The 25,273-nt window shown below is 43.9% G+C and overlaps 1 protein-coding gene across 11 annotated transcripts in view; it reads right to left on the bottom strand.

The window, feature by feature from the left end:
• Positions 1 to 25,273, bottom strand: part of Magi1 (membrane associated guanylate kinase, WW and PDZ domain containing 1) — a 620,496-nt gene that overhangs the window by 90,029 nt on the left and 505,194 nt on the right. For 8 of the 11 annotated variants that reach the window (XM_045135550.1, XM_045135551.1, XM_045135559.1 and 5 more), the window contains 4 exons: positions 21,119 to 21,325; positions 12,781 to 12,982; positions 8,274 to 8,356; positions 4,286 to 4,321 (listed from right to left, as the gene is read on the bottom strand). In XM_045135550.1, coding sequence (XP_044991485.1) covers positions 4,286 to 4,321; positions 8,274 to 8,356; positions 12,781 to 12,982; positions 21,119 to 21,325 — 528 coding nt within the window. The remainder of the gene's footprint in view (positions 1 to 4,285; positions 4,322 to 8,273; positions 8,357 to 12,780; positions 12,983 to 21,118; positions 21,326 to 25,273) is intronic. The other 3 variants (XM_045135556.1, XM_045135552.1, XM_045135557.1) reach the window with 1 other exon arrangement.

Here is a 25,273-nt window from a genome sequence, read left to right as displayed (position 1 = left end):
CCAGACAATGATTACATTATGTATTTTCTTAAAGGAAGCACCCCTGAAGAGAGTACCTACTATAACTAACCAATGGTGGGAAGCAGTCAAGACTGTGCACCCCATTAATGGAGCCGAGATCTTCCTGGCATTGCCCAGATCTGAGATGGGGACTTGGGGTTGACTTTTCACTCTACTGCTGGGTGGATTTCAGCTGGTGACTTGTCACCACTGAACCCTGTCTTTCTCCTGGCTCACTCACAGGTCACTAGTGAACTGGATGAGGATGCTGGTGAAACACTTGTCTCTGCACACAGCACACCACAGGTTCCAACACAGGAAAGGGTAGGATGGACTTTTACAGCCTGTGTGCCTGCGAGTCTTTCCTCTGAAAATTTCATACTGTGCCACTGTGCTCCAATGAACAAATATTAGTAAGTCAAAAGTTCTGTTTGTGGGCTGGAGAGATGGCTCTGCAGTTAAGGCACTTGCCTGCAAAGCCTAATGACCCAAGTTCAATCCCTCAGTTCTCATGTGAAACAAGATGCACATTCATCCAGAGTTTGTCTGCAATGGCTGGAGGCCCTGGCACACCTGTATTCTGTCTCTCTCTTTGCAAATAAACAAAAATATTTAAAATTTTTTTCTGTTTCTAAGAGAAATGTCAGTACAAAGACTGAAAATCATGTTTTAAAAATAAAACAATGCTACATGTCAACTCTTTGGCTTTGCTTTATTGGAAGGGAGCTCGTTCGCTCCTCTCTCCCCAGGTTAGCTTTGTCACATGGACACTCTGTAGCTCCAAAAGAAGGTTCTGGAGGTGATTTTCATTCCAGGAGACTTCTGCAGAGGCTGTGATAAAAATCAAGGTTCTGGAGGTGATTTTCATTCTGGGGAGACTTCTGCTGAGGCTGTAATAAAAATCAGGGTTCTGGAGGTGATTTTTACTCTGGGGAGACTTCTGCAGAGGCTGCGATGAAAATCAAGGTTCTGGAGGTGATTTTTACTCTGGGGAGACTTCTGCAGAGGCTGTGATGAAAATCAAGGTTCTGGAGGTGATTTTTACTCTGGGGAGACTTCTGCAGAGGCTGTGATGAAAATCAAGGTTCTGGAGGTGATTTTTACTCTGGGGAGACTTCTGCAGAGGCTGTGATGAAAATCAAGGTTCTGGAGGTGATTTTTACTCTGGGGAGACTTCTGCAGAGGCTGTGATGAAAATCAAGGTTCTGGAGGTGATTTTTACTCTGGGGAGACTTCTGCAGAGGCTGCGATGAAAATCAAGGTTCTGGAGGTGATTTTAACTCCGGGGAGACTTCTGCAGAGGCTGCGATGAAAATCAAGGTTCTGGAGGTGATTTTAACTCCAGGGAGACTTCTGAAGAGGCTGTGATAAAATCTGCAAACTGAAGTGCATAGTGGAACTTCTGATCCAGCTTAAAGAAGGGAGTCCAGAAATGGCAGACAGCCTGGTAATCAAAGGATCTGGGTCCAACACCCAAGCCAACTGCCTTGCCCTCTAGAGGCAGGTTACAGAGAGAGATTCCTGTCAAATCTGCACTCACGTTGCTCACTGAACACCTGACAGTTGTTTTTGTTTGAAATTAGATCATTTCTACTTTTAAAAAAAGGTAGAAGGCAGTGAGTTTGTGAATATAATTTAAAGTGACTCAAAAATGGGGTTTCTCTCTCTCTCTCTCTCTCTCTCTCTCTCTCTCTCTCTCTCTCTCTCTCTCTCTGTGTGTGTGTGTGCACGTGCACATGTATGCACACCATACATGGTACTATAAACTATAGTGTCATGGTTATCCTACTTATGAGGACATATTTGGCATTTGGGTGATTTCTTTTAATGGAACACACCCCTCCCTTGTCCATGTTAAAGGGACAGAGGACTGTAAGTAAGTATTGGTAAGTCCAACAAGAGACTTAGGGGATACATTATAAAACTTGTCTTAGTAACTATGCACTCATCACACAGACACGTGCTCAGGAAGTCTCCCAAGGGAGCTCCCTTTTCTGCCTTTATTTATGTGGTCCTTTATGGGGCAGCAACAAGGTCTACAAACTGGCCCGGCCACAAAGTCAACAAGCAGGGAAGAAAGAAGTCGATGACCTGGTAAGACAGAGTCAGTGAAAATAGGGAGCAAAACCATGAGGGAGCCACGCAGTCTGAGCTACCCCTGAGACAGGTCTGCGACCCCACAAAACCATCTCCTAATTACAGCTGTGACCATGAGAGGAGCCATTCCACATACAGAACTAAAAGGCTTTGGTTTATAGATTCCAACCTAACATAACTATTTGGAAAAACCACAGAAACTTGGGGCTGGAGAGATGCCTCAGTGGCTCACGGCACTTTCTTATAAAGCCTGAAAGCCCGTGTTCAGTTTTCTAGTATCCATGTAAAGCCAGACACACAAAATGGTGCATACATTTGGAGTTTATTTGCAGTGGCAGGAGGCCTTGGTGCACCCATATACACATATACTCTCTCTAAGTAAATAAAATTATTTTTTTTAAAATAAAATACAGAAACTCATTACTAGGAATTTCTACTTCAAGTTTCCATAGATGCGATTAAGGTGGTACTCTGCCCGAGGATGTGCTTGAGGTACAGGTCCCTGGGAGGGAAGAGGGGTCTCTCACATGCATTATTCAGGTAGTAAGAGTAGTTGGAATTCATCTAGCAAATGACTAAGGTCCTAAGACTCTCACTTTTTTACACATAAAACCCACTTCTGTCTTTTTCATTTAGCTTATCTAATAGCACTAAATTGATAAATTCTTCTATTGTTGACAAACTTAGTTTTGAATTATTCTGATACTATGTGAACCTTAAGCTGTTGCTACCACAATAACCACTGGATGGATTATTAAACATCTTCAAATTACAGATTCATGGCCTAGACAGATGGCATTGCAGTTAAAGGTACTTGCTTGCAAAGCCAGATGGCCCAGGTTCAATTCCCCAGCACCCACGGAAAGCCAGAAGCACAAGGTCGTCCATGCATCTAGAGCTTGTTTGCAGTATCAGGAGGCCCTGATATTCCCATTCATTCTCTCTCTCTCATGCGCACGTGCGCGCGCTCTCTCTCTCTCCCCCCACTCTCTCTCAAATAAATAAATAAATAGAATATAGATTCCATGGGAAGACAACCTCAAAATGCCAGGCACAGTGATGTTAGAAGAATTCACATCTATTTATGCCCAACGATTTTCTACCTAAAAAAAAAAGTCAGTATGGTCACTTTTCTATCAGCCAAGACTTTCATCTGCAACTTGGCTGAAATGTACACTTTAATTTTCCATATACTCCTTGGTGGATGCATCAGATGGAATGCAACTAATTTTAGTGTCCAAATCTGACACAATATACCTCACACAAATTATAATTCAACATATTCCAATGGGGGGGAAACTGTGGCATCTGTTCAGGTAAATTATTCCTCTACTACACTAGCTAGTGTAGGTAAGACTTAGTCTGCGTGAATTCACACCTCCTGTGGGCAGTTGTGCAAATAAATACTGAGTCAGTTTCCCAGACATCCACCATGATGACGAGGGCGGCACCATGTGGCACATGACTCAACGACACGGTACTAAGACTCAGGAACTATCCAGCCTGTCGCTGTTTTACTCTGTTCAACTATCCCTGCAGCACGTATTAAAAGTGTCCGGGAAGATGGCTCGGCAGTTAAAGCGCTTGCTTGCAAAACTTGATGGCCTATGTTCAATTCCCCAGTGCCCATATAAAGCCGTACCCACAAAGTGGCATGTGCGTCTGGAGTTCATTTGTAGTGGCAGGAGGCCCTGGAGTGACCCTTTGTATCTCTCAAATAAATAAATAGTATAATTTAAAAATGTGTCTCATGAGTTTCTGTCTTGCTTTGCTTTCCACATGACTCATGTAAATAACCTTCCACACTATGCAGGTAAAATAATGAGGCTGAGTTGGGTTTCATGAAAGTTTCAGGGTCATTTCATTTTCAATCCTGAATTTGTTAAGCCCACCCATCATCCACTTCTTCTCCTCTGCTCTCAGTTTGCTCTCCCCTTTTCTTTGCTTGGTACCATGTATTCCATATCTGTACCTGAAGCATGCAGGTAAACCCACGGGCTGCAGGACTGCCTTTCGTGCATAAGCTAGGGGGAGATCTGAACTGGAGACGTACAAACTGAACAGACAGGGCAAGCACGCCACCATGCAGGGCAGTCATGCGGAGCGGCAGGTGGGGGACAAGCATGCCACCATGCATGGCAGTCATGTAGGAGCAGCAGACGGGGGCAGGGGGGGCGGAGGGTGTTACCTAGTTCACTGTCCAGTTCCTCCGTGTGTACCCCTTCTTCTCCAAGGGAATGAGACGCAGAAAAGAGAGAGAGAGAGAAATTCAGACACCAGCACCAAGAAGAAATGCCCTCAGAGAAACAGTAGCAAATCACATCGCTTGGTTTTGTCCTTACCGTCCTGGCGCTTTGTCTCACTGGCTGTGCTAGCGCACGTGCGACCTCAGTGTAACTCAACAGTGTGAGGAGCTGGTATTGGCAACATAATTACATGGCTCATTTCCTCGAATGTCAAAACAGGATTTGATTGGTTGTAAAAGATGACAAATAACTGTTGCGGTTTCCATGTTCTTAAGCAGGAAGTCACTTATTACAAACCTTATTTGCAGTAAATAAAGCTATCAGACCTTTCAATACTAGTCCTTTTAATCCTCCAATAATCCTCTCATCTGAAGAGCAATTAAACTCACAATTAAAGCATCACTTAACTTATAAGTAACACTGAGCTTGACTCATGGACGGTGAGGTGCAATTGAGAAACCCAACTGTACAGTGAACCCATTGGCTTTCAAAACAGGAGCTCCGAAGATGAATTCCCTACCACAATGTACATCAATGAAGGAACACATTGAAGGCTGCCTTGAAAGGGGACTGGGAGACAGAGTCCCCTAGTTCTGTGTTTATTTGTAAATAAACTTTCTAAGCCAAATGGTTCAGAAACAGTCCAAAGGAAAATGTTCTCAATGATTTCAGCCAGCAATAGAAGTCGAGTCTTCATTCTTGACCTCCTCTGGCTGTCAGAAAGACATGTGATTGTGACTGAAAACCCAGCATCACACATAAAACTCATTTTGTTCCTAAAGGCTCCCTAGCTACACAGTGGCTGTGGCATACGTTGGAAGTTCCATGAACACACAGACAACAGTGGTCAAGCCTGTTTTCACCCCTGTGGCATGCTCAGTGCCCAGGGTGGTTTGGAACCTGTGGGTGGTAAACACATGATTGACTTATGTAACCTACATGATCTTAACACTACTTGTCAACTCTTGATTTAAAGATTATCTAATTGCAAACCATTTTGACTGACAGTCTTTTCTAATGTGAATTATTAAATTTAAATATAATTTTTGTAACACTGTCTGTTTTGATATTACCTAATATTAGTTTTGGAACTGTTCGTTTACCCTTTTTTTTCTTTCAATGACTACTTACAGAGACGTATGATGTGCTTGCCCCTGTGCTAGGAGGCGGAGATATTAAATCCATACAGACAGAAATACAAAAAAAATTTAAGAAGAAATAAAGTAAAAATTAAAAGCATGGTTATTAAGATCAGTAGTCTGATCTGATCTGATCAGGAGCCAAGGTGATAGAAATAGTCTCCAAGTTACATAGTCTAACAGATACACAAAATTCAACAAAACACTCAGGTGAAACTTCACTAGAATTTAAGTCTGTGTAAACAGGGCATTCTGCCTGTTGCATACAGTAGACACGTCGGAAGGGTCTAGAACACACGTGTCACATAGAAGGTGTTCAGCAACTATCTGAGAGGTGTAAGCATATTTTAAGGGCGGGGGTGGGGCTGCAACCAAGTGAGGCCCAGCGGGCGTGCGGAGCAGAGAGCAAGGGCGGCCGCACCGCACGGGGCTTAGAGACGCAGACCGGAGAGCAGCTGCTGAGCACGCCTAAGCCACTGAACAGGTGAGGGGTGGCCAGTGACGACAGCATCACAGTCACACGAGAACCGCTGAGTGCAGCATGAGAAGTCTGGATACAAGACCCATGTGGCCCCGACCAGGAATGGGAGAAGTAGAAAGTTAAATAGAGAATGGATTCCAGGAACACACAGCAGGCCATGTGAGTTTAGCTGGCTCATGGGTGAGCAGCAATTAAAAACAAGGGTGACAAATCATTGGGACTTTTCAGTGTGCATGGGTGTGCCCTCCATGAAGATGAGGAGCACACAGGATAGGGTGGCAGAGGGTCAAGAGTTTGGTTTCAATGAGGCTGAATTTGAAGTCTCTTTGAGGCAACCGGTTAGGATAGAAACCAGGTGAATTAACACGGTGCCCTGGGGTTGAAAGGGAAAGGGCAGAGGCATGTAACAGAAATAAACAAAGACAAAGGAACTAAAGTGTAACTGACACTCCAATGATCAAACTCCCAGACTAGTTCCTCGCTGTTTGGAGGTCAAGAAGGAGGGAACACAGCATCAACACAATACTGAAGGATGACACCACTACGTGACATTTCATGGGCACGTGAATCCAGGCACACACGACACATGTGGTCAACAGTGTTTTCTGGGCTGGTGTCATAGTATGAACACTACTGCAAGCAGCTCTGTGTCAACTGGAGATTGGGACTACAAAATGACGCCTGTCATCACCTCAGTATATGCTTTGTGCACACAGGCATACATATAATTCTACAAGGAGCAGGATATATGAATTCTAATGTCGAAGGCATAATTACTAAATGAAATGTATTTCAGAGTACAAATATAGACTTGCAGGAATGGAAGTAACCATTAGCACAATTAGTAAGAATTCGATGTAAGTGTGTGAATGGAAGTAACATTAACACAAATAGTAAAAATTCTAAGAATTTTAAATGGCAACAAAAACACTCAGTGTCTCTTCTTTCTGCTTTTACTCCACTAATCATTTTTCCTCAGTAAAAGCTTTTGCACTCTCCTGCTGTCCACAGAATCACAGGAGCGAGCATTTTCGTAGACAGACAATGAGTGCTGACATCAGAGACTCTAAGGTAATCAGAGTGGCTGAACCGCTCTTAAAATCACTCATCAAATAAAGTTTACATTTTGTTCCACCGAATCGTCTGGAAGAATGTGCTATATTTTCTTATCTTTGAGAAATGGTAACCTATGCACTATATACGAAACAGAATCTTCAACTACTTGGGATATGCCATGATTCTCCAAGCACGTAGAATATCAGAACCGATCACATTGACTCCATTTCTAGTTAGCAATTCAACCAGGCAATCAAAATAAAATGAGGCACTCAGTCGTGCCTCTCAAGTTAGGAGAACATGGATTTATATCGAAGTCACTCTGGCCCATAGGATATGCAATTCTACCTTCATTTCATGTAACCTGTAACTATGTATTCTAGAACACTCTTGGAGCAATCCCTTGCAATACTGGATTGCATTTCCTTTCCAAACACCAAATTTATATACTTGCAGCAACTCTGCACTACAGGATGGATTAATAAAGCACTGGTATCTTGCAGGAGAATATGTATTCTCTAATTACACAAACAATTCAAATGGCAGACGTGACTCATGAGCAGTGAAGCAAACCATTGCCCATTTAATAAGTCTACCACAAAAAATAATTTCAATGGCATTTGTGGTACATTTCATTCAGGGTACTACTGAAAAATGCTTTGTCCTAATTTCTTTTTTACTGTGGAGGAATAATTCAGCATCACAAAGTCTTGAACAAAACTTTTCAACAAGTCTTAGAGCCAATCAGAATGTCCCCAAGATGAACAGGTAACACCTTGCCCTTCCTCCGAAGAGATTATGGGAGCATTCAAACCTACACAGAGATTCCCAACACCAGCTTCCTCCTCCCCCAAGCCAGGGGCAGAAAAGAATGAGAAAACACAAAGAATATAAGAAAAACTTCCAACTCTTCCTCTCATACATCAATAGATATAGGGGTGACAAAAACATCTACACTCCCCAAAATCTTCTGGACTCTATTTGAAGTTCAAGGCTGCATTTGAACAGCTTCTGGCTGAGCTGAGATTCTAACTCCAGGGGGATACTAGCGTACACCTGCCTTTCTGTGTAAACAAGTTTCGAGACAATTCTGCTGAATTCCTTCCAGTTTCTGTGGACCACAACGTGCTGCAGAGGAACTGCACATCTATAAAAAGTCAGTGTTGAAAGCCACGTCTGCTCTCAACCACTCCTTCAAATCTGCACGTGAAGGGCAAGTCCTCCACTCGGAACCCAGGCCCCGCCAGCTCTTACCATCATCTTCACACTCTTCCAGAGGCTTCTGCTGTTTGCTCAGGCACCGAGGGTCTAACCATGATGTCGTTTTTGTGTTATGGCTGCAAGTCAGAGAGAAAAACGCGGAGTTGACAGAGGAAACGGGGAAACCGTGAAGATGGAGGAATCGCACAGTCCTGCCCAGCCTTGCTTCCCCAAAGCAGACAGCTTTCCAGCAAACCGCATGAGCTGCGTCCCGAAGGGCAGAGCGGCCTGGGGAGTCATAGGGAGGCATTTTCTTCCTGAGATATAATCATGCAGTTACTGAAAGCTTAAAATGCAATACCAGCTTTAATTTTGAAAACTGAATTACAAAATGGCATGCTGTGCTGGTACTGACTACTCTTGTCTAGACTTATGCTGTCAGTCTGAAAAAAAAATGTTTTAAATGCGTCTGCAGTTTAAATCTTTGGTGTTGCAATTCACGAAGAAGGCTGTTCTGCTCATGACATTCATTACATAAGCATTTTCACTACAGCGTGGAAGTGCTGCTATTCACACAGCAGCTTCCACCTACCACCAGCATCCTTCCTGACAGCACCCTAACTTGTGCTTCAGGGAGACTAAAGGCAACCTGATAAAAATAGAACCCAGGCCAAGCAAAAGCCTGCAGAGGTTAAGATGTCTTCGGGAGGGTACTGGCTCTAGAGGAAAGGTCTCAATGGACAATGCCTTAGGCCTTTGCGATCCAACAGTGTATAGGAACTTCCCAAGGAGTATACTGTCCTTCAGCCGTGCCTGAAATGTCGCAGGCAAGGGGTGGAAGAAGTTAGCTTTGTGTGCTCCTCCAAGCAGGTCGGAACATTGGGTCGCAGTTCTACCAGACACCCGCATCCCCTGTGCAAATATGTGTGTGAGGTGAGAACACCAGGTCCAAGGAACAAAGCAAGAAATGAAAACATGAAATAAAAAAAGAGAATTGTTGCTGAAGCTTATGCACAAATCAATTTATTTCCCCATGGTTGGTTGTAAATAGGGGAGTAAGTGCAAAATTGTACCAGATTTTTAGACTCAAATGATGACTTAAGTGAAAAGTAAGATATGCGAATGTATGTCAATTCATTTAATTTCTACAATCACCATGTAAAGGAAGTCCTAGTATAGGAGGATCGCTGTGAGTTTGAGGCCACCCGAGACTACATAGTGAATTCTAGGTCAGCCTGGGTTAAAGTAAGACACTACCTCAAAAAACAAACAAAAATTCTTACCTGCATTCTATAGATGAGGAAACTGTGGACCAAAAGGTGAAATCTTTCTGGGGTCACAGCTAATACATAGGGAAGCACCACCATACTGGCTAATTTCTTTTTCTTTTAACCTGTTATTGTTGATGACACTCAGCTGCCTTCCTTCCTTCCTTTGTGAACACTGTTGAATTGGATTTTGTTTTGTTTCATTTTTTGCAGTGCAGGGTTCTGAGCCCAGGGCTATATGCATGTTAAGCACGCTCACATAAGCCAGCATTGCCTCCTTACATTAATTCCTACTTGGTCATGGGAATACTCTATATGCCTGAATATACTTGTAAGTATTTTATTCATTATTTATTTATAAGAGTAGAGAGAGAGAGAAACGGAGAGAGAGAGAGGTCATACCAGGGTTTCTTGCCATTGCAAACAAACTCCAGACATATGCACCATTTTGTGCTTCTGGCTTTGCGTGGGTACTAGGTAATCGAACCCCAGGCCATCAGGCTTTATAAGCAAGTGTTTTTAACCATTAAGCCATCTCTCCAGCCCTGAAAGAATACTTGTAAAGATTTTTACATTGCTATCTTTTCTATACTTTGTTCAGTTTTGATATTTGCATAATTTATCTTTCATAAAAATAATTATAAAGTGTTCATTCTGTTTTCTAAAAGAGACTGTGTTATTTATTAATGGTAATTACATTATTAAATGTTAATTATTCTATTAATGGAATTCCCCAGAAAAATCACCTGGGTCTTAAGATTTCTTTTTGAGGAGTTTCAGATTATAAATTCATTCTCCTTGATTGTTATGGAGCTATTTAGAATGTCTGCTTCATAGTAGATTGCTTGCAGTAATACGTGCCTCTCAAGGAACTGGATAATTTCACCTGAGTCATCAAGGTTTGGTGTGCAGATCAGTGGGTAATATTCCCTTCCTAGCTTCTGTATTTCTTCAGGGTCTGTGTTGAGTCCCTGTTTAATTAATAACACTAGTAAATTTTTTAATTAGTAAATTTCTTTCTCAGTCTTGCTGGAAATTCTTTAATTCAAGTTGCTAATCAGTGTAAGACACTATAAAAAGTTGTTTTTTGGAAAGACACTTGAAATTTCAGAAACCACTTAATATAAGTTAAGCTACCATATAAATAAAGTACACGTATATATGAATGGGTTAAATGTAATAATTTGTATATATATACATTTATGTATACATATGTATATATAGGTATGTTAGTGCTATGATCATGCATACCAGGTCAGAGATTTACCACTGAACTGAACCTCCAGCCCCAAACTGTGCAGATAGGTAACACCTGTGGGGCTTAATAACTGCAGAATAAATGCCATGCTTGGTACAAGCCACACTTTTTAATGTTAAGCCAAGGAAACACTGGCCTCACATCAGGTAAAAGCTGAATAAACTTATGGGAAAGGCAGAAAACGCTTTGTGTAAGTCAGCCATAGTCTGGGGACAGAATTTTACTATTAGCATACTAAACTTCATTTTCTAAAATTTATCAATTTCATCTTGGGCAAAATATTTGGTACCATTCTTTTGAAAGAATTTGAGTTTCTCATATTACTCTGTATCAGAAATATTGTTTCGATATTCTCAGGATAATTATTATTACTGGACATAATTCTGAAAGCATTGTGTTAAAAACCTAAGTAAGTGCAATGGTCTGAGCTTACAGCTGCCATCTACTGTTCTTTTTACAGTGTTGAAATTCACCTGTGGTAACTGCAGATGGTGATGAAAATTGTATGACTAACCACAGGAATCACTGATTATTACTCACCCAAATACTCTGCACTACTATCTTTTCTAATTGTCGAGATAGTGTGACAAGTGGGCGTTATGCATTATGTCCATTTCTTCCTTTTACAGATATGGAAAACGGATATCAAGGGGTGAACTCAAGTTCCCAAGGTCACACAGCTAGAAAGCAGGGGAAATTAAATGGCTTTTCTATGTTGACCACTGTACTTCTCTGACTTCAAAAAGAGAAAGATACCTATCTCCATCTTATTTGAGAAATTGAACTTATGAACTTACTGTAATTTTATCATACCTCACCCCTATCCCTATGTCGAATAAGCATGTATCACTAACATGAAAACAACAGGAACATGAATGACCCCCCCTCACTCTCATTGTAAGACAAGAAAGATGTCCTTTGTAGGTGTGGGGTTGGACCCAGCTGCAGGCTTTACAACCTCCCAGGCCCACGCTGCTGTTCTGATACAACATCTGGACCTCCCTGCTCCTATCACGATCCACAGTAAGTGGTGGATCTCGACCGAGTCAACGAGATGCACTTTCAAACCTGACTCGCATTGGTGAGAAGTATCCCAAGACTTCAGAGTTTCGAGAGCGGTTTCTGTCGTAGGCCTTGCATTGCTTCGTGCTTTGTGTTCATGCCTTTTCTATACTGAATATTCAACAGCTCTTTATGTACAATTTAAGTCTAGTAGTTTTGAAAGACTTTCACAGCTAAATATTCCCAAACTCCTATTTGCGTGCCTTTTGTCCTGCAATATAAAATTAACCTAAGCCGGATCCGGGGCCTAACGGTAAGGTCCCGTAAGAAACGCAGCAGAGGGTCCAGAGTCGGGCGACACTGCTACTGCAGGAAAAGCACAGTGCACAACGGGGAAGGAGAGTGGGAGAGGTCCAAGTTAAGAGTCCCTCTGGCTCTCCGAGAAAATACTTCCACACCACCAATACAATGAGCCATCCTGGCCTTGAACGATGATGGCTCAGCAGTCAAAGGTGCTCGCTGGTAAATCTTGATGGCCTGGGTTTGATAACCCAGTACACACGTAAAGCCTAATTCACAATGTGGCACATGTGTCTGGAATTCATTTGCAATGGCAAGAGGCATTCTCTCTCTTTCCTTCTGTCAAATAAATAAATATTTAAAAAGTGAAAGTGTATCCTGAATATACATATTCTGAAATTTACTCAACAGTAAGAAAACTTCAACCCATTTAAGAACAGCAAGCAAAGTGTTTACTATTTTAATGGCTAAATAAAATGCTTATATATTAAAACATAATTTGTTTACACCATGATTTAGTCCTCTAAATCCTTCAGGAAATTATAAAACTGAGGCTTCCTCCAACTCTTCAAAAGGAAACTAAGAATGATATGGCTAAATACCTTTTTCATGCAAAGCCCTTGAATCTCAGAAAGGGTAACGTTAGTATGCAACCAGTTCTCTGAGACTTAATCTGTATCTTCAGCTTCCAAAGCAAGGAACAGAAGAGAAAAGAAAGAACCGTATACTTTACTCTATGAAATAGACTTCTCCATTTTCGGTATAGGCCATCTCCCAGTTCTCAGGTAGAGGACCGAGATTATCCTCTGCAGAAAGAGGTAGGTACTGAGGGAGCTTCTGAGAAGGGTCCGTGATGGGAGCCGCGAGGATGCTGCTGCTCACGGGTGGGAGTGATGCTTCTTGGAGAATGTGCTCGTCCTGGTCTCCCGAATCGGCTGTTTCATCCAAGGCGGGGTGAGCAGACAAAGAAAATAAGACAAAAGGTATTCAGCACCATGCCATCATGCCATGGTTAGCACTCTCCTGAGCCATCTATGTTATTTTTAAATATTCTATTTATTTATTTGGGGGGGTACAGATAGAAAGAGAGAGAATGGACATGCTAGGGCCTTTAGCCATTGTAAATGAACTCTAGATGCATGTGCCACCTTGTGCATCTGGCTTATGTGGGTACTGGGGAATCGAACCTGAGTCCTCAGGCTTTGCAGACAAGTTCCTTAACCACTAATTTATCTCTCCAGCACTATATTCTGTTTTATAAAAAAGTAGTTGTATTCATTTGCAAGCAGAGAAAGATGGACGAGAGACAGACAGACAGAGAGGCAGAGAGAGAACTCCAGACACATGTGCTACTTTGGGCATCTGGCTGAGACATCTATATCCTTAGTAACCAAGTCCATATCCTTTCCTGACTGGTCACTGGCTGTTGCACTTCCCTTCTCACTGCTTGGGCCAAACAGCTACCTGACTCAAAGTAGGTGATGGGAGGACAGGGTTTGCTTCGGATTACAGGCTCAAGAAGCTCCGTGATGGCGGGGTCAGCAGGGCGCGAGCAGAGGCTGGGCACCACCTCCGCCACAGCAGGTGACAACAGCAGCAGGAGAGTGAGCCCGACCTGTCACTGGCAAGCCAGGGGCTGACAAAATCGCCAAGCCCACCCCCAGCAACACGTCTCCCCAATTTGCCACCAGCTGGGGACAAGCATTCAGAGCACATGAGTATGGGGGGGACACCTGGCTGAAGACACTGCACTGGTGATGACCTCTGTTTGACCTGGATGGCTATTCAAGCAACAGCATCACCTTCACCTCCGGAACTAGGGATGGAGGAGCTTAATGGCAGAACGTGTCCTGGGCATATGCAAAGCAATCTCTAATGCCCCCAAACAAACAAAGAAACCACAAGACAAAACCCCACAAAACTCAATTTAGTTCAAAACAAAAAGGACAGCAACTAACCCAACACAAACCCTAAGATTCTATACTCAGCCTGAACCTATGCTCTAGCCTAGACAGTGTCGTCCGCGCTTGTTATGTTGGTATTGTTTGGTTGTATGATGCAGAAAAAAAAATTAAAAAGGACTGAAGTGAGAACACAGACACAGTGACATTTTTTGCACGAGTTATCTGAAACGTTTTTGGCAGACACCGTAAACCTCAGACTGAGCAATGAAGCTGGAAGGGCGCGAGGGGGTGGAGATGGGCAGAGCTGGGCCGGCGAGTCAGCTGGGGAAACGAAGAGTCTCTTCCTGTGACGACCACGGCAGGAACCCCAGAATAGCGTGCCATGTGGGCGACCTGGGCCTTCAAGCTCTAAGTGCCTTGGTCTCCTTGACTTCTTATTCACCAGAAACATTCGGGGTGATCTCATCAGAGAATGCACAAACGGCCGCGCTGACATGCCCGCTGAATTCTTCTGGAGACGGAGGAGAGTACACGTCAGTCTTCGGCCTTCCCGGCCATCACCAGGGATGCAGCCATCTTCCCCCGTGCGGCCATTTTCCTGTCAACATTTCTGACAGTGCAAGACACAAGGAAGGCCAAGGGCTGCTCTGGGGCGCGTGAGGGGCCGCTCGCAGTGAGACGCCCAGCAAGGTTGTCCCAAAGTGGGATGGCAGTGTGCCCGGCCCACGGGATGGGCAGGCCTAGAGCCCAGCACCCTGGTGAGGCTGCCCCTAGGCTCTCCCTGTCACACGTCTCTTCCTCCTCTGTCTGGTGTCATCGCTAAGGCCCCTGTTTGGAACTGGCAGCCCATATCATACGTCTATGTGGTCTCGCAAGGAAAAAAAACCAACCCACTCTTGGCTTCAAATCACACTGTCTGTCATTCCAGAGTCTTCTACCGTTTGACTCTGAAGTCGGTTCAGGAACAGGGAATGATTCAAAGGTCAGCTACGGGTGCGTGGCTGGGACTGCTGAGCAGATGGAAGGAAGCCTCTGGATGCTGGACTCGCTGAGCTTGCAGGCTCTCGCATGGCTGTGCTGGTGGCCACCCTGACTGGCTCAGCTGGAAGAAGGACCTGCAGTGAAGCCCTGAACGTCACACCTGGAATGACGGTGGCTGCCCTCCCCCAGCCACCTCAGCTGCTTCATACCGTAGCCATCTTCTTGCACCAAACCAACAGCAGTAAATTTTACAACTTGTGGGCTGGAGAGATGGCTTAGTGGTTAAGCGCTTGTCTGTGAAACCTAAGGACCCCAGTTCAAGGCTCGGTTCCCCAGGACCCACGTTAGCCAGATGCACAAGGGGGCGCATGCGTCTGGAGTTCGTTTGCAGTGGCTGGAAGCCCTGGTGCACCCGTTCTCAATCTCTCTCTCTCTCTCTCTCTGTCTCTTTCTCTCTGTCACTCTCAAATAAATAAATAAAAAATGAACAAAAAAAATTTTTTTAAAAATTTACAACTTGCATGGAAGAGTACAGATTAGTAAAAAGTTTACAAAAAAAAAAACAAAAAGAGAGAGAAAACAGCAAAGCCTAAGGACCCAGGTTTGGTTCCCAGCACCATATAAAGCCAAATGCACAAAGTGGCGCATGCATCTGGACTTTGCTTGCAGTGGCTGAAAGCCTTGTCACACCCATTCTCTCTGCCTCTCTTCTCTCTATCTTCCTCTGCTTGCAAATAAATAAATAAATATTTTTTAAAGGGAAGATCAGACCCTCCCAAAAGGATACTTTTGAAATGATTAAATAAATTCAGAAATTGGAAAGAATGAAAAGGTTCGACCTAACTCTGAAGAGCCTCTAGCTTTCCCAAGAAACACTGAACGATCCATGCTTAGTGTAGCTATATTCACAATGGCAAAGAAATGGAACCCTTCTAGATGACACACGTCCCCCATTGCCACCACTGAAAATGACTTGGAGACCTTGAGCTCACAGCAAGAAAACATTCCTGAGGCTTAGCTTAAACTATCCTGTCATGGATTTATGTGCGTCTCTCTATATGCAAAACCAGCCAGCATCTTTGGGGCTTCTAGAGCTGATGAAGTTGATCTAAAACATATCTGGGGGCTAGGGATGGCTTAGCAGTTAAGGCGCTTGCCTGCAAAGCCAAAGGATCTCAGTTCAATTCCCTAGGGCCCACAAAGCCAGATGTAAAAGGGGGCAGTGGCTGGAGGCCCTGGCGTACCCATTCTCTCTCTCTCTCTCTCTCACTCTCTCTCTATCTTTCTCAAGGGAATAAATAAATAAATAACACATTTGGGGTTGAAATGGCAGCTCCAACATGCACCACTTGTGCTTTATGATGTTATGGACACCATGTAACCTCTTCAGTGTGTAAATAGCTTAGAAAAGTGTCATCCAGCCTTTAGTCAGCAATAGAGAAATAGCCCAAACAGCCTTACTGCCTAACATTCAGAACAATGCTTTCATATTACCTAACCTTCAACCATGATGAAACGCAGTTCTGATGTCTCCCAGATGTAGTTACTGAATGAAACAGGGTGGTGATTTATTATACAGCTTCCAAGTTGTCTACTTCGAATGAAATGCTTTCAGAAAAGTTTGGGGTTATGTAAATCGCTGTGCACTTTGGCCAACAGCATAACTCTGTCATTAAGTATGCACAAGGAGTGCTTGTCCTCACTGGCCATATAATTCAGGCACAGTCGGTGAAAGACCGTCACCACTTGGTGTACAGACCTCAGGCATCGGCTGTGTTCACTACTTAGCATCTGTACCAAGGCACATGAACTGTACCCAGGATGTATCTGGGCTCGCTGGGGCTTAGCTATAGGCATTGCATTTGGGCATCATTCCTTTAATAGGTCCAATCAAGGGCAGTAGAAATAGCGGCAACAGCAGGTTCTCAACATTTCCTGGTAAGTCATAATGTTAAATGGGTCCATAGTTTTTCTCCACTTGGGTATGATGCGCATGTCTTTATGGTAGCTGGCCCAGCCACAACCAAGATCTCATGAACATGTTACTTGGAGCTCATAGCTAAGAATGGCTGGTGGATTGCAACTTGACATGGTACAGAGCACAGAACGTCTGGGTGCAGTTCTCTTCATGCACATATCATAGAACGGGTAGTATCAATTTTTTCAAGGACTTAGTATGAGTCAGTGTATGAGAGAGCATCAGTTTGATAAGTGAGGGGCATTCACTCAACACGCTCCTTGATTGACAGTGTCCATGACATATGCATACTGTGGAAGCATAATCACATCTCCCCACAGCCTCATGTGTTCTGAACACTTGGTCCTCAGCTCGTGTCAGTTTAGGAAGGGGAGCCTTGACAGAGGAGGCGTGTTACTGGGGGTGGGCTTGGGGTTATATTCAGCTCCCCCTTGCCAGAGATGCGCTCACACTTGCTGCTCCAGGCCGGCTCCTGTTTGTTGCCAGATGTGATGTGCAGTCTCTGCTCTACCAGCCTTGGTCTTGTGTGATGAAAACTTCCCCAACCATGAGACTATAAGCTCAAAAAGAAAAAAAATTCCTCCTATCAGCTGCTCTGGGTCAGTGGTTTTTTTCCAGCAGCATGAAGGTAACTTCAACGAAGGTCAAGGCTACCACTTCCATCCCTGGTTCCATCGATCCATCCCTCCTCTCACTCTCCTTTCTGCTTTCTTTCTCTTTGCATTGCTGGAGATCAAGTTCAGGGTCACTCTGCATGCCGCTCCCCCCGCCTGGTCACTGCTCTCCAGGCCCACTACTTGTCCACCGCTGTCACCAGGAACGTCAGGGGCACAGCGGGCACTGCTTGGCCTCACTTTCCGCAGAACGTGTGACACTAGGGTTTCAGGTGGGAACGACAAGGAGGCTAGCTGTTCTGAGACACAGCTTCTGACAACAGAAATTCACAACAGTGAGAAGCGGGAAACGTATCAGGGAGACAGTTTCTGGGCAACGGGGCAGGCCCTTGATAGGAAACTAAAACTGTCCACTGCCCTCAAGCCTGCAGGAGGAGAAACGTGCCCTGTAACCAGGAATCTACTGCTTCTGCCTCTTTTCCCCTGAAGAAGCCCTCAAGGCCTCCGCTTTGCTCTAGGATAGGAACGGGATAGGGGAATCTGCATTTTCCTTATCTCTCTTTCCTAGAAAAGAAAATTAAAAGATGAGCTCACTCCCTTTGCTGGACCTGGTGGTGCCCAGACACCTGAGATGGAAGGTGGGGTCAGTGCCTAACCAGAAAACTCCCATAAAAGATACCAGTCAAGGGGCTGGAGAGATGGTTCAGTGGTTAAGACACGTGCCTGCAATGCCTAATGGCCTGGGTTCAATAACCCATGCCCACATAAGACCAGAAGCACAAGTGATGCATGCATCTGGAGTTCGTTTGCAGTGGCTAGAGGACCATTCATTCATTCTGTCGGGTGGGGGTGTCTTTCTTTCTCCTCTCCTTGCAAATAAAAAAAAAGATCCCAATCAGGGGCTGCAGAGAGACTTTCTGAGAAACCCTCCTGGCCAGGAGCTCTGCCTACCTTCCTTTTCTTACGCTCTACAGCCGCTATAATAAAATCTTCCTAGCTTCATCTACTTCACGAGGCAAGAAGCGGAAGCCTGACTCGGTGGAAGCTTTGTGCGATGGGGAGCGCCCGGCAGCCTAGCTCTGCTGCTCTCAGACACCCCGAATTCCTGAAGCATCAAGACTGATGGCTTCCTCCACCACTTTGTTCCTGCCATCTACCAAGAATGCCTCCTTGCTGTGAGGTAACCAGAGGACAGGTAAAGGGACTTTTCAAGCTTCTGGCGGAGCTGCTTGACTGCCGTGATGGGCGGGGTCTTCCGTTGCCATGACCACATCTGGGCAGTGGGATAGATCACCATCCGCTAGTCCTACGTACAGAGCTACCAAGGCGCTCAAGCACTGGGTGCTTTTAAAAAAGAAATGTTAACACTCTCTTGATAACCTGTTTTCATTTTAGTAAGGTCTACTCTAAATGCATGAAATAGCCCAAAGGATGAAATCGGTCGATTTTAATGAAAGTATGCATAAAAATGGCAAATTTCTTCTAGAAATTGTAAGCAAAGGTCAGCTATTGGCATATCCTCATCCTAATTGAAAAAGAAATGGCAATTTTCATGGAATCAAATTCTTAGAGAAAGTTAGAAGTGATCTAATGCTGGCCATTTATATATGAACGAAGCTCAAATACTGTTTAAAAGGCCACTACCACCAGGTATGGTGGCGTACACCTTCAATCCCAGCACTTTGGAGACAGAGGTAGGAGGATCACTGTGAGTTCAAGTCCAGCCTGGGACTACAGAGTGAACTCCAGATCAGCCTGGGCTACAGTGAGACCGTACCTCGAACAAACAAACAAACAAGCTACTATATCCAATGCCAGTCCTTCTTTATCCAACACTCCTTGCAACATGGTTGAGAAACACTACTGTTCTCATTAAGAAAACCATTAAAATAATTTTATTGCCATCTTTAATGACTGATAAAACCTAAGAGAGGCCCCTACTGGCTACTGATAGCATCCAGCCATAATAAACGTTTTCCTGAATATTCTATTTGATTTGGTAACATGGCTGTGGTGGGGAGTAACAGGCTGACTCATCTCCCCATTCACTGGGGCTGAGTGTAGCTTAGTAATGAGAGTGTAATGGGATATGAGAAAAGGCCACTGTGAGAGAAGAAGAGCTAATATGCTGAAAATGGCTAACCTGTCCATAGCTATAATTCTAAGAAATTAAAAAAATGAAACTACAGGGGGCTGGAGATGGCTCATTTTGCATGTAAAGCCTAATGGCTTGGGTTTGATCAAGTACCCATGTAAAACCAGATACACGAGGTGGTGCATGTATCTGAAGTTTATTTGTTGTGGCAAGAGGCCCTGGTGTGTCCCCATGCCTCTCTCTAAAAAAATAAATAAAAGTATAATTTAAAAAACTGAAAGCAGAAGAAGCAAAGAGGAAACAAGATATAAGTGACAGAACAGATTGGAGCAACCGGAAGAACAGACTTAGCATTCAGGAAGGCAGGAACTTAGACAGAGAACCCATCAGCCGTGTGTGTCAATACTTCCTTTCGTGTTGTGACGCGCAGGTCAAATCCTCATGGTGGAAGAAATATGCTTGAATGGTCTTGAGTCACTGCGCTCACGCAGAAACACCTATCCCATCCTGTAGGACCTCTGCTGTCAGCCCTTGTCCAGAGGTCTGGTCTTGTCTAACCCTTCGTAATGCACAACCTGTGTCAGCTTGGCAACACACAGCTCAGAACGTAGACCCAAATGCTTCAGACAATCAGTAATCCATGGACGTAATGTAATATGGACATGCAGGATAGAATGCTAGATTACTGATTTTTCCATCTTGACCCCTTCCAGGGTGTATAATTCACATAAATTAACCGACCACATGATACACTTCCACTGTAATTTTTCCTAACAAAGGTAAGGAGAAGAGGATGTGGGCAGCCCATCATATAACATCAGCTAACATTAAACCAATTTAAAAATGCACACACACTTTCCTGTTTCAACTCATAGTGATCTGCCATTATTATGAAGACGTTTTAAAGACCAAAACAAAATTCAAAGAACCAAGAAAGAATCGTGTTTAAAAACATATGGTAGGGGCTGGAGAGATGGCTTAGCAGTTAAGCGCTTGCCTGTGAAGCCTAAGGTCCCCGGTTCAAGGCTTGATTCCCCAGGACCCACATAAGCCAGATGCACAAGGTGGCACATGCATCTGGAGTTCATTTGCAGTGGCTGGAGGCCCTGAAGCACCCATTGTCCATTTATCTGCCTCTTTCTCTCTCTGTCTGCCTGTTACTCACAAATAAATAAAAATAAAAATTAAAAAAAAACCCAAAAAACATTGTATCATTCTGAAGAGAAAGACACCAGCTTGAGATGTCTCGCGTCCCTTCCCGCACACTTCTACTCCCAGCTCTTCACAGAGACACTGGGTGGAGCTCAAGGGCCCCCAGGGCAGGGGCGGGACGTGCAAACTGACCCAGGACCGCCTCCTCCCTCGCCACCCCACGGCCAGACTGTGAATTACGGCAACCATCCTGAAGTCCTCTCGAGAACAGTACCATGGTCACACTTTCTGGCAACATCTTCCACCTCCCTGTGGCACCACGCTCAGGGGGACAGAGGTGGCCTTACCTGTGAAGCTACTGTTCATTTCAGGCACATCCTCCTCCTCCTCGTTTCCTGCCTGCACTATGCCAGCATTTTGCATATCATTGTAGGACTTGGTCCTCTTCGGCGTCGACTGCTTGGAGCCAGACTGAAGGCTGTGCAAGGCACCCGCTGTAATCACTTTCCCACTGACCGGCTGGCTGGGAGGTTTGGGTGTCCCATAATAGTTTCCTAGGCAATGGAGAGACACATTTGCATGTTTCAAAAGAAATACTTCACTTTCCCCCCCCAAAGATTTCACATCTAAATTTCTCAGGATAGTAAAAAAAATAAGATATAACTGGACAACTAGAATGTACTATATTTCATTTCTGGAAGGGAATGTCTTTGCTATTGATCTGGCTGATTACAGTGCTCTGGGGGTGAAAAGAAAAGCCACGTGGTTTGGTGTATAAAACAAAAGAGGCTGTGCTGAATAGAAAAGCTTTATTCTCATCACATTTGACTTTCAACTGGTCATCTTTTTATATATGGGCACTCACATAATGCTAAGTGTTATTCGGAGTGAGTCTTACAGAAAATACAAATGCATTCCTGTCAATACACTGCCAGACCTCAGAGTTGAGGTCACCTTCGCTCTTGTGGTGGGAACCAGGGCCCTATTTTCAAAGAAGGTCGGCCAGCACCACGCGGCGCCTCTTGACCTGCACGGCAGGGTTGACTGTCTAGGTCAAGCTGGGCGGGAACAGACCTTTGCCGAGTTTCCAAAGAAAACTCTTGTTTCATTGGTGTCACTGCCATGTCCTGCTGCAGGTAGCGGTCCACCTTCTCTTGCAGCCATCCTCGCTTTCCCCAACACAGCTCACTTAAGTCCTGTAGTCTTCTGCTATATAATTTTATGTGGTCCATGGAATGCATTTTGGCATTTTAATAGGTATGTGTATTTTTTATTTGCCAAATGAAGAGGTAACTTGTAAGTTAAACACACTTGAAATGAAAAGGGGGAAAAGCAAGACTTTTTAAAAAGACAGTCTTTTTCCGTGTGTGATGTTTTGAGGTAGGGTCTCACTCTACCCTAGGCTAGCCTGGAATTCACTATGTAGTCTCACGCTCACCTTGAACTCATGGCAAACCTCCTACCTCTGCCTCCTCAGTGCTGGGACTAAAGACATGAGCCACCACATCTAACAATAACCTGTTTTTGTTGTTTTTTTTTTTTTTAACTACAAGTCTTAAAAGGTAGACTCATATAAGCAAATAATCAGTGGTCTAAATGATAGATTTCCTCCTGCAAATTTATGTGTAAAAACGAGTAATTGTTATTCTTAAAGAAAACAGTAAGTAAATAATATGTAACCATATGAACAAATTCATGACAAGAACACAGGAGAAATCTAAACTTGAAAAGACTAGTTTAAAACCAGGTAGAGAACCAGTAAGCACATATAACTTCAGCTAAGATGTTAATTTTCTCAAAGAAAGTGATATAACCAGGTGTGGTGGTGCACACCTTTAATCCCAGCATTCGGGAGGCATAGGTAGGAGGATCACCATAAATTCGAGGCCAGCCTGAGACTACATAGTGAACTCCAGCTCAGCCTGAACTACAGTGAGACCCTATCTTGAAAAAACAAAACAAAAAGAAAGTGATATAGCTCTTCAAATAACTTTTACTGGGTATCTAACCATTAATATAACAAAAATACCATGTTCATTTCAAAATTAGGTGTTTAAAAATGTCAATGAGTATAAGAACCTACTGAAAATTAGAAGGAAGGGACCATTAACATCATTTTACAATTATGATTTTATAACTCAGTTTCAGGGATATTGAATTGATAGCACATTCACAGAAGCATCACTTTTGAAATCAATTTAATCTCTGAAATATGCATACTTTGTGAAAGAAATACCCAGAAAAATAAAGACTCATCTAAATTTGTCACTTATATATCGATTTTCCCAGCAAGCACTTGTTTTCAGTTTTGAAGTTCAAAGTCTTTAAGTTAATAAATGATTAGCTGCTTTGTCAATGAGCCAACACAAATTACTGTTTCTAGAAATTTACAATTTGCTGGGCACAGGGGGCTGGGGAGATGGTTCATTCAGTAAAGTGCTTGTCATGCAAGCCCTTGAGGACCTGAGTTCAGATCCCAGCACCTACAGAAAATGCTGAGTGTGGTGGTGCATGCCTGTAATCCCAGCACTGGGAAGCTGGAGACACGGCATCCTTGGTGCTTGCTGCCTAGCTAGTCTGGCCACATCAGTAAGCTCCAGGTTCAGAGAGAGACCCTGTCTCAAAAAATAAGATGGATTGGAAAAATGGCTCAGCTGTTAAGGCCAGAGGCACAAAGTGGCACATGCATCTGGAGTTCATTTGCAGTGGCTAGAAGCCCATTCATTCTCTCTCTCCTTGCAAATAACTGAATAAAAATATTTTAAAAAATGAGATGGATAGAGATTGAAGAATATACCCCAACATCGACTTCTGGCTCCCATATGCATGCACATTGTACACACACAAAATAAATATTAAAAAAAAAAACACCTAAGAGACTGGGTGTGATGACGCATCTCTTTAATCCTATCACTCGAGGCAGAGAGGTAGGAGGATGGCCATGAGTTCGAGGCCATCCTAAGACTACAGCGAGACCTTACTTCAGAGGAAAAAGAATACTAAGACAAAAAAACAATTGAAGGCAGGTGAAGTATTTCTTTATCAGGTGGAGTTACATGAAATTGCTATGGTGGAAGAAAAAAACCTGTCATACGCTAGTAATTCCTCAGGATCGCCATTTACCTCTTTTTGAGATAGGGTCTCTCATTGGCCTGGATCATCCAGCCCCAAGGATCTGCATGTCTCCACCTCCACAGCACTAGGTTCATAAGTGCACACCACCATGGCCCACCTTTTCTGTGTAGATTCTGAGGTTCAAAGGGTGCAGCAAGCCCTTTACTGACTGAACCATCGCCATGGTCATTTGGTTGAGCCTAATGTGTGTTTGTAGTACTAGTAGACTGCCGCACACACATCCCATCGATAAACAGCTTAGGAGAGAGAGGACATTGTTCCACCTCACCACTAACTCACTTCATGATCCAGGTGCAGTCATCCTTACGTGTGTGTGTGTGTGTGTGTGTGTGTGTGTGTGTGTGTGTAGATGCATGAGTGTGGAGGCCAGAAGAGACCATCAGGTATCCTCCCTCCGTCTTTTCTGCCTTTTGTCTCCCACTCCATTTTTCCGAGACTCCAGTGTCTATTCGCTACCCTGCCCCCTTGGGACTAGGGTGACAGGCATCTGCGGCCACACCCAGCTTTTACACGGGTGTTAGGAAATGGAACTCAGGGTAAGTCAGGCCCTCATGCTTGCTTGGGATGTGACTCATCTGCTGAACTGTTTACCATTTCTTTAAGTCTTTGCCCCGAAATTAGAATGCTAGGTAAACCTATTTCAGGACTGGGGATATGGTTAGTAGGAAAGAGCTCTTGCAGCAGTAGCCTGAGAGAGCCCGATTCACCTGCGTTCGATTCCCCAGCACTCAAGTAAGCAGCTGCATGCGGCCGCCCATGGCATAACCCCAGTGACTAAAGCATCACCGGGCCCTGCTGGTCAGCCGCTCTGACCACAAAAGAAAAAAAATTAAAAGCAGCTCTCGTCTCAGGCTCTAGGATTGGTAAGACTCCGACTCCACCTCATGGCACCACATGGATGAGCTACAAAGGAAGACACCAGGAGTTTTCAAGCCTCCGCACACGACACACCTGGGTTCACAATGCCATACACATGCCCACACTCATACGCATGCTCACGCTAAAACGTAAACTGAATAAAATAAAAAATGCTTTTTTAACAAAGGGAAAACAATTTTATGTCTGGAGTTCCTATGTTGCAGGAACAAATGAGGCGGTCTGCTGACGTTGGCAGAGAGTAAAAGCTAGATACATGTTACATGTTGCTGAGATTGTGTTCCTAATTTTTAAAATGAAGCCTATTCTTTGCTGAGAATTACTGAGATTATGTATCTGAAATGCCCAGGAAATTTTAACTGACAATTCTTATTATATTGTTGTAAAAAAAAAAAAAAAGAGCAAGCAAGCTACTTACTATACAAATACCCAGGTCACCTATACTAAGACTCTTTTGGGTACTTTGAGTTGTAAGTGGAAGTGACTACATG

The sequence above is a fragment of the Jaculus jaculus genome, chromosome 16 (assembly GCF_020740685.1).
Source record: "Jaculus jaculus isolate mJacJac1 chromosome 16, mJacJac1.mat.Y.cur, whole genome shotgun sequence".
Taxonomy (NCBI): Eukaryota; Metazoa; Chordata; class Mammalia; order Rodentia; family Dipodidae; genus Jaculus; species Jaculus jaculus.
The sequence above is the reverse complement of the archived record's forward strand: the minus strand, read 5'-3'. Positions and strand labels throughout refer to the sequence as shown.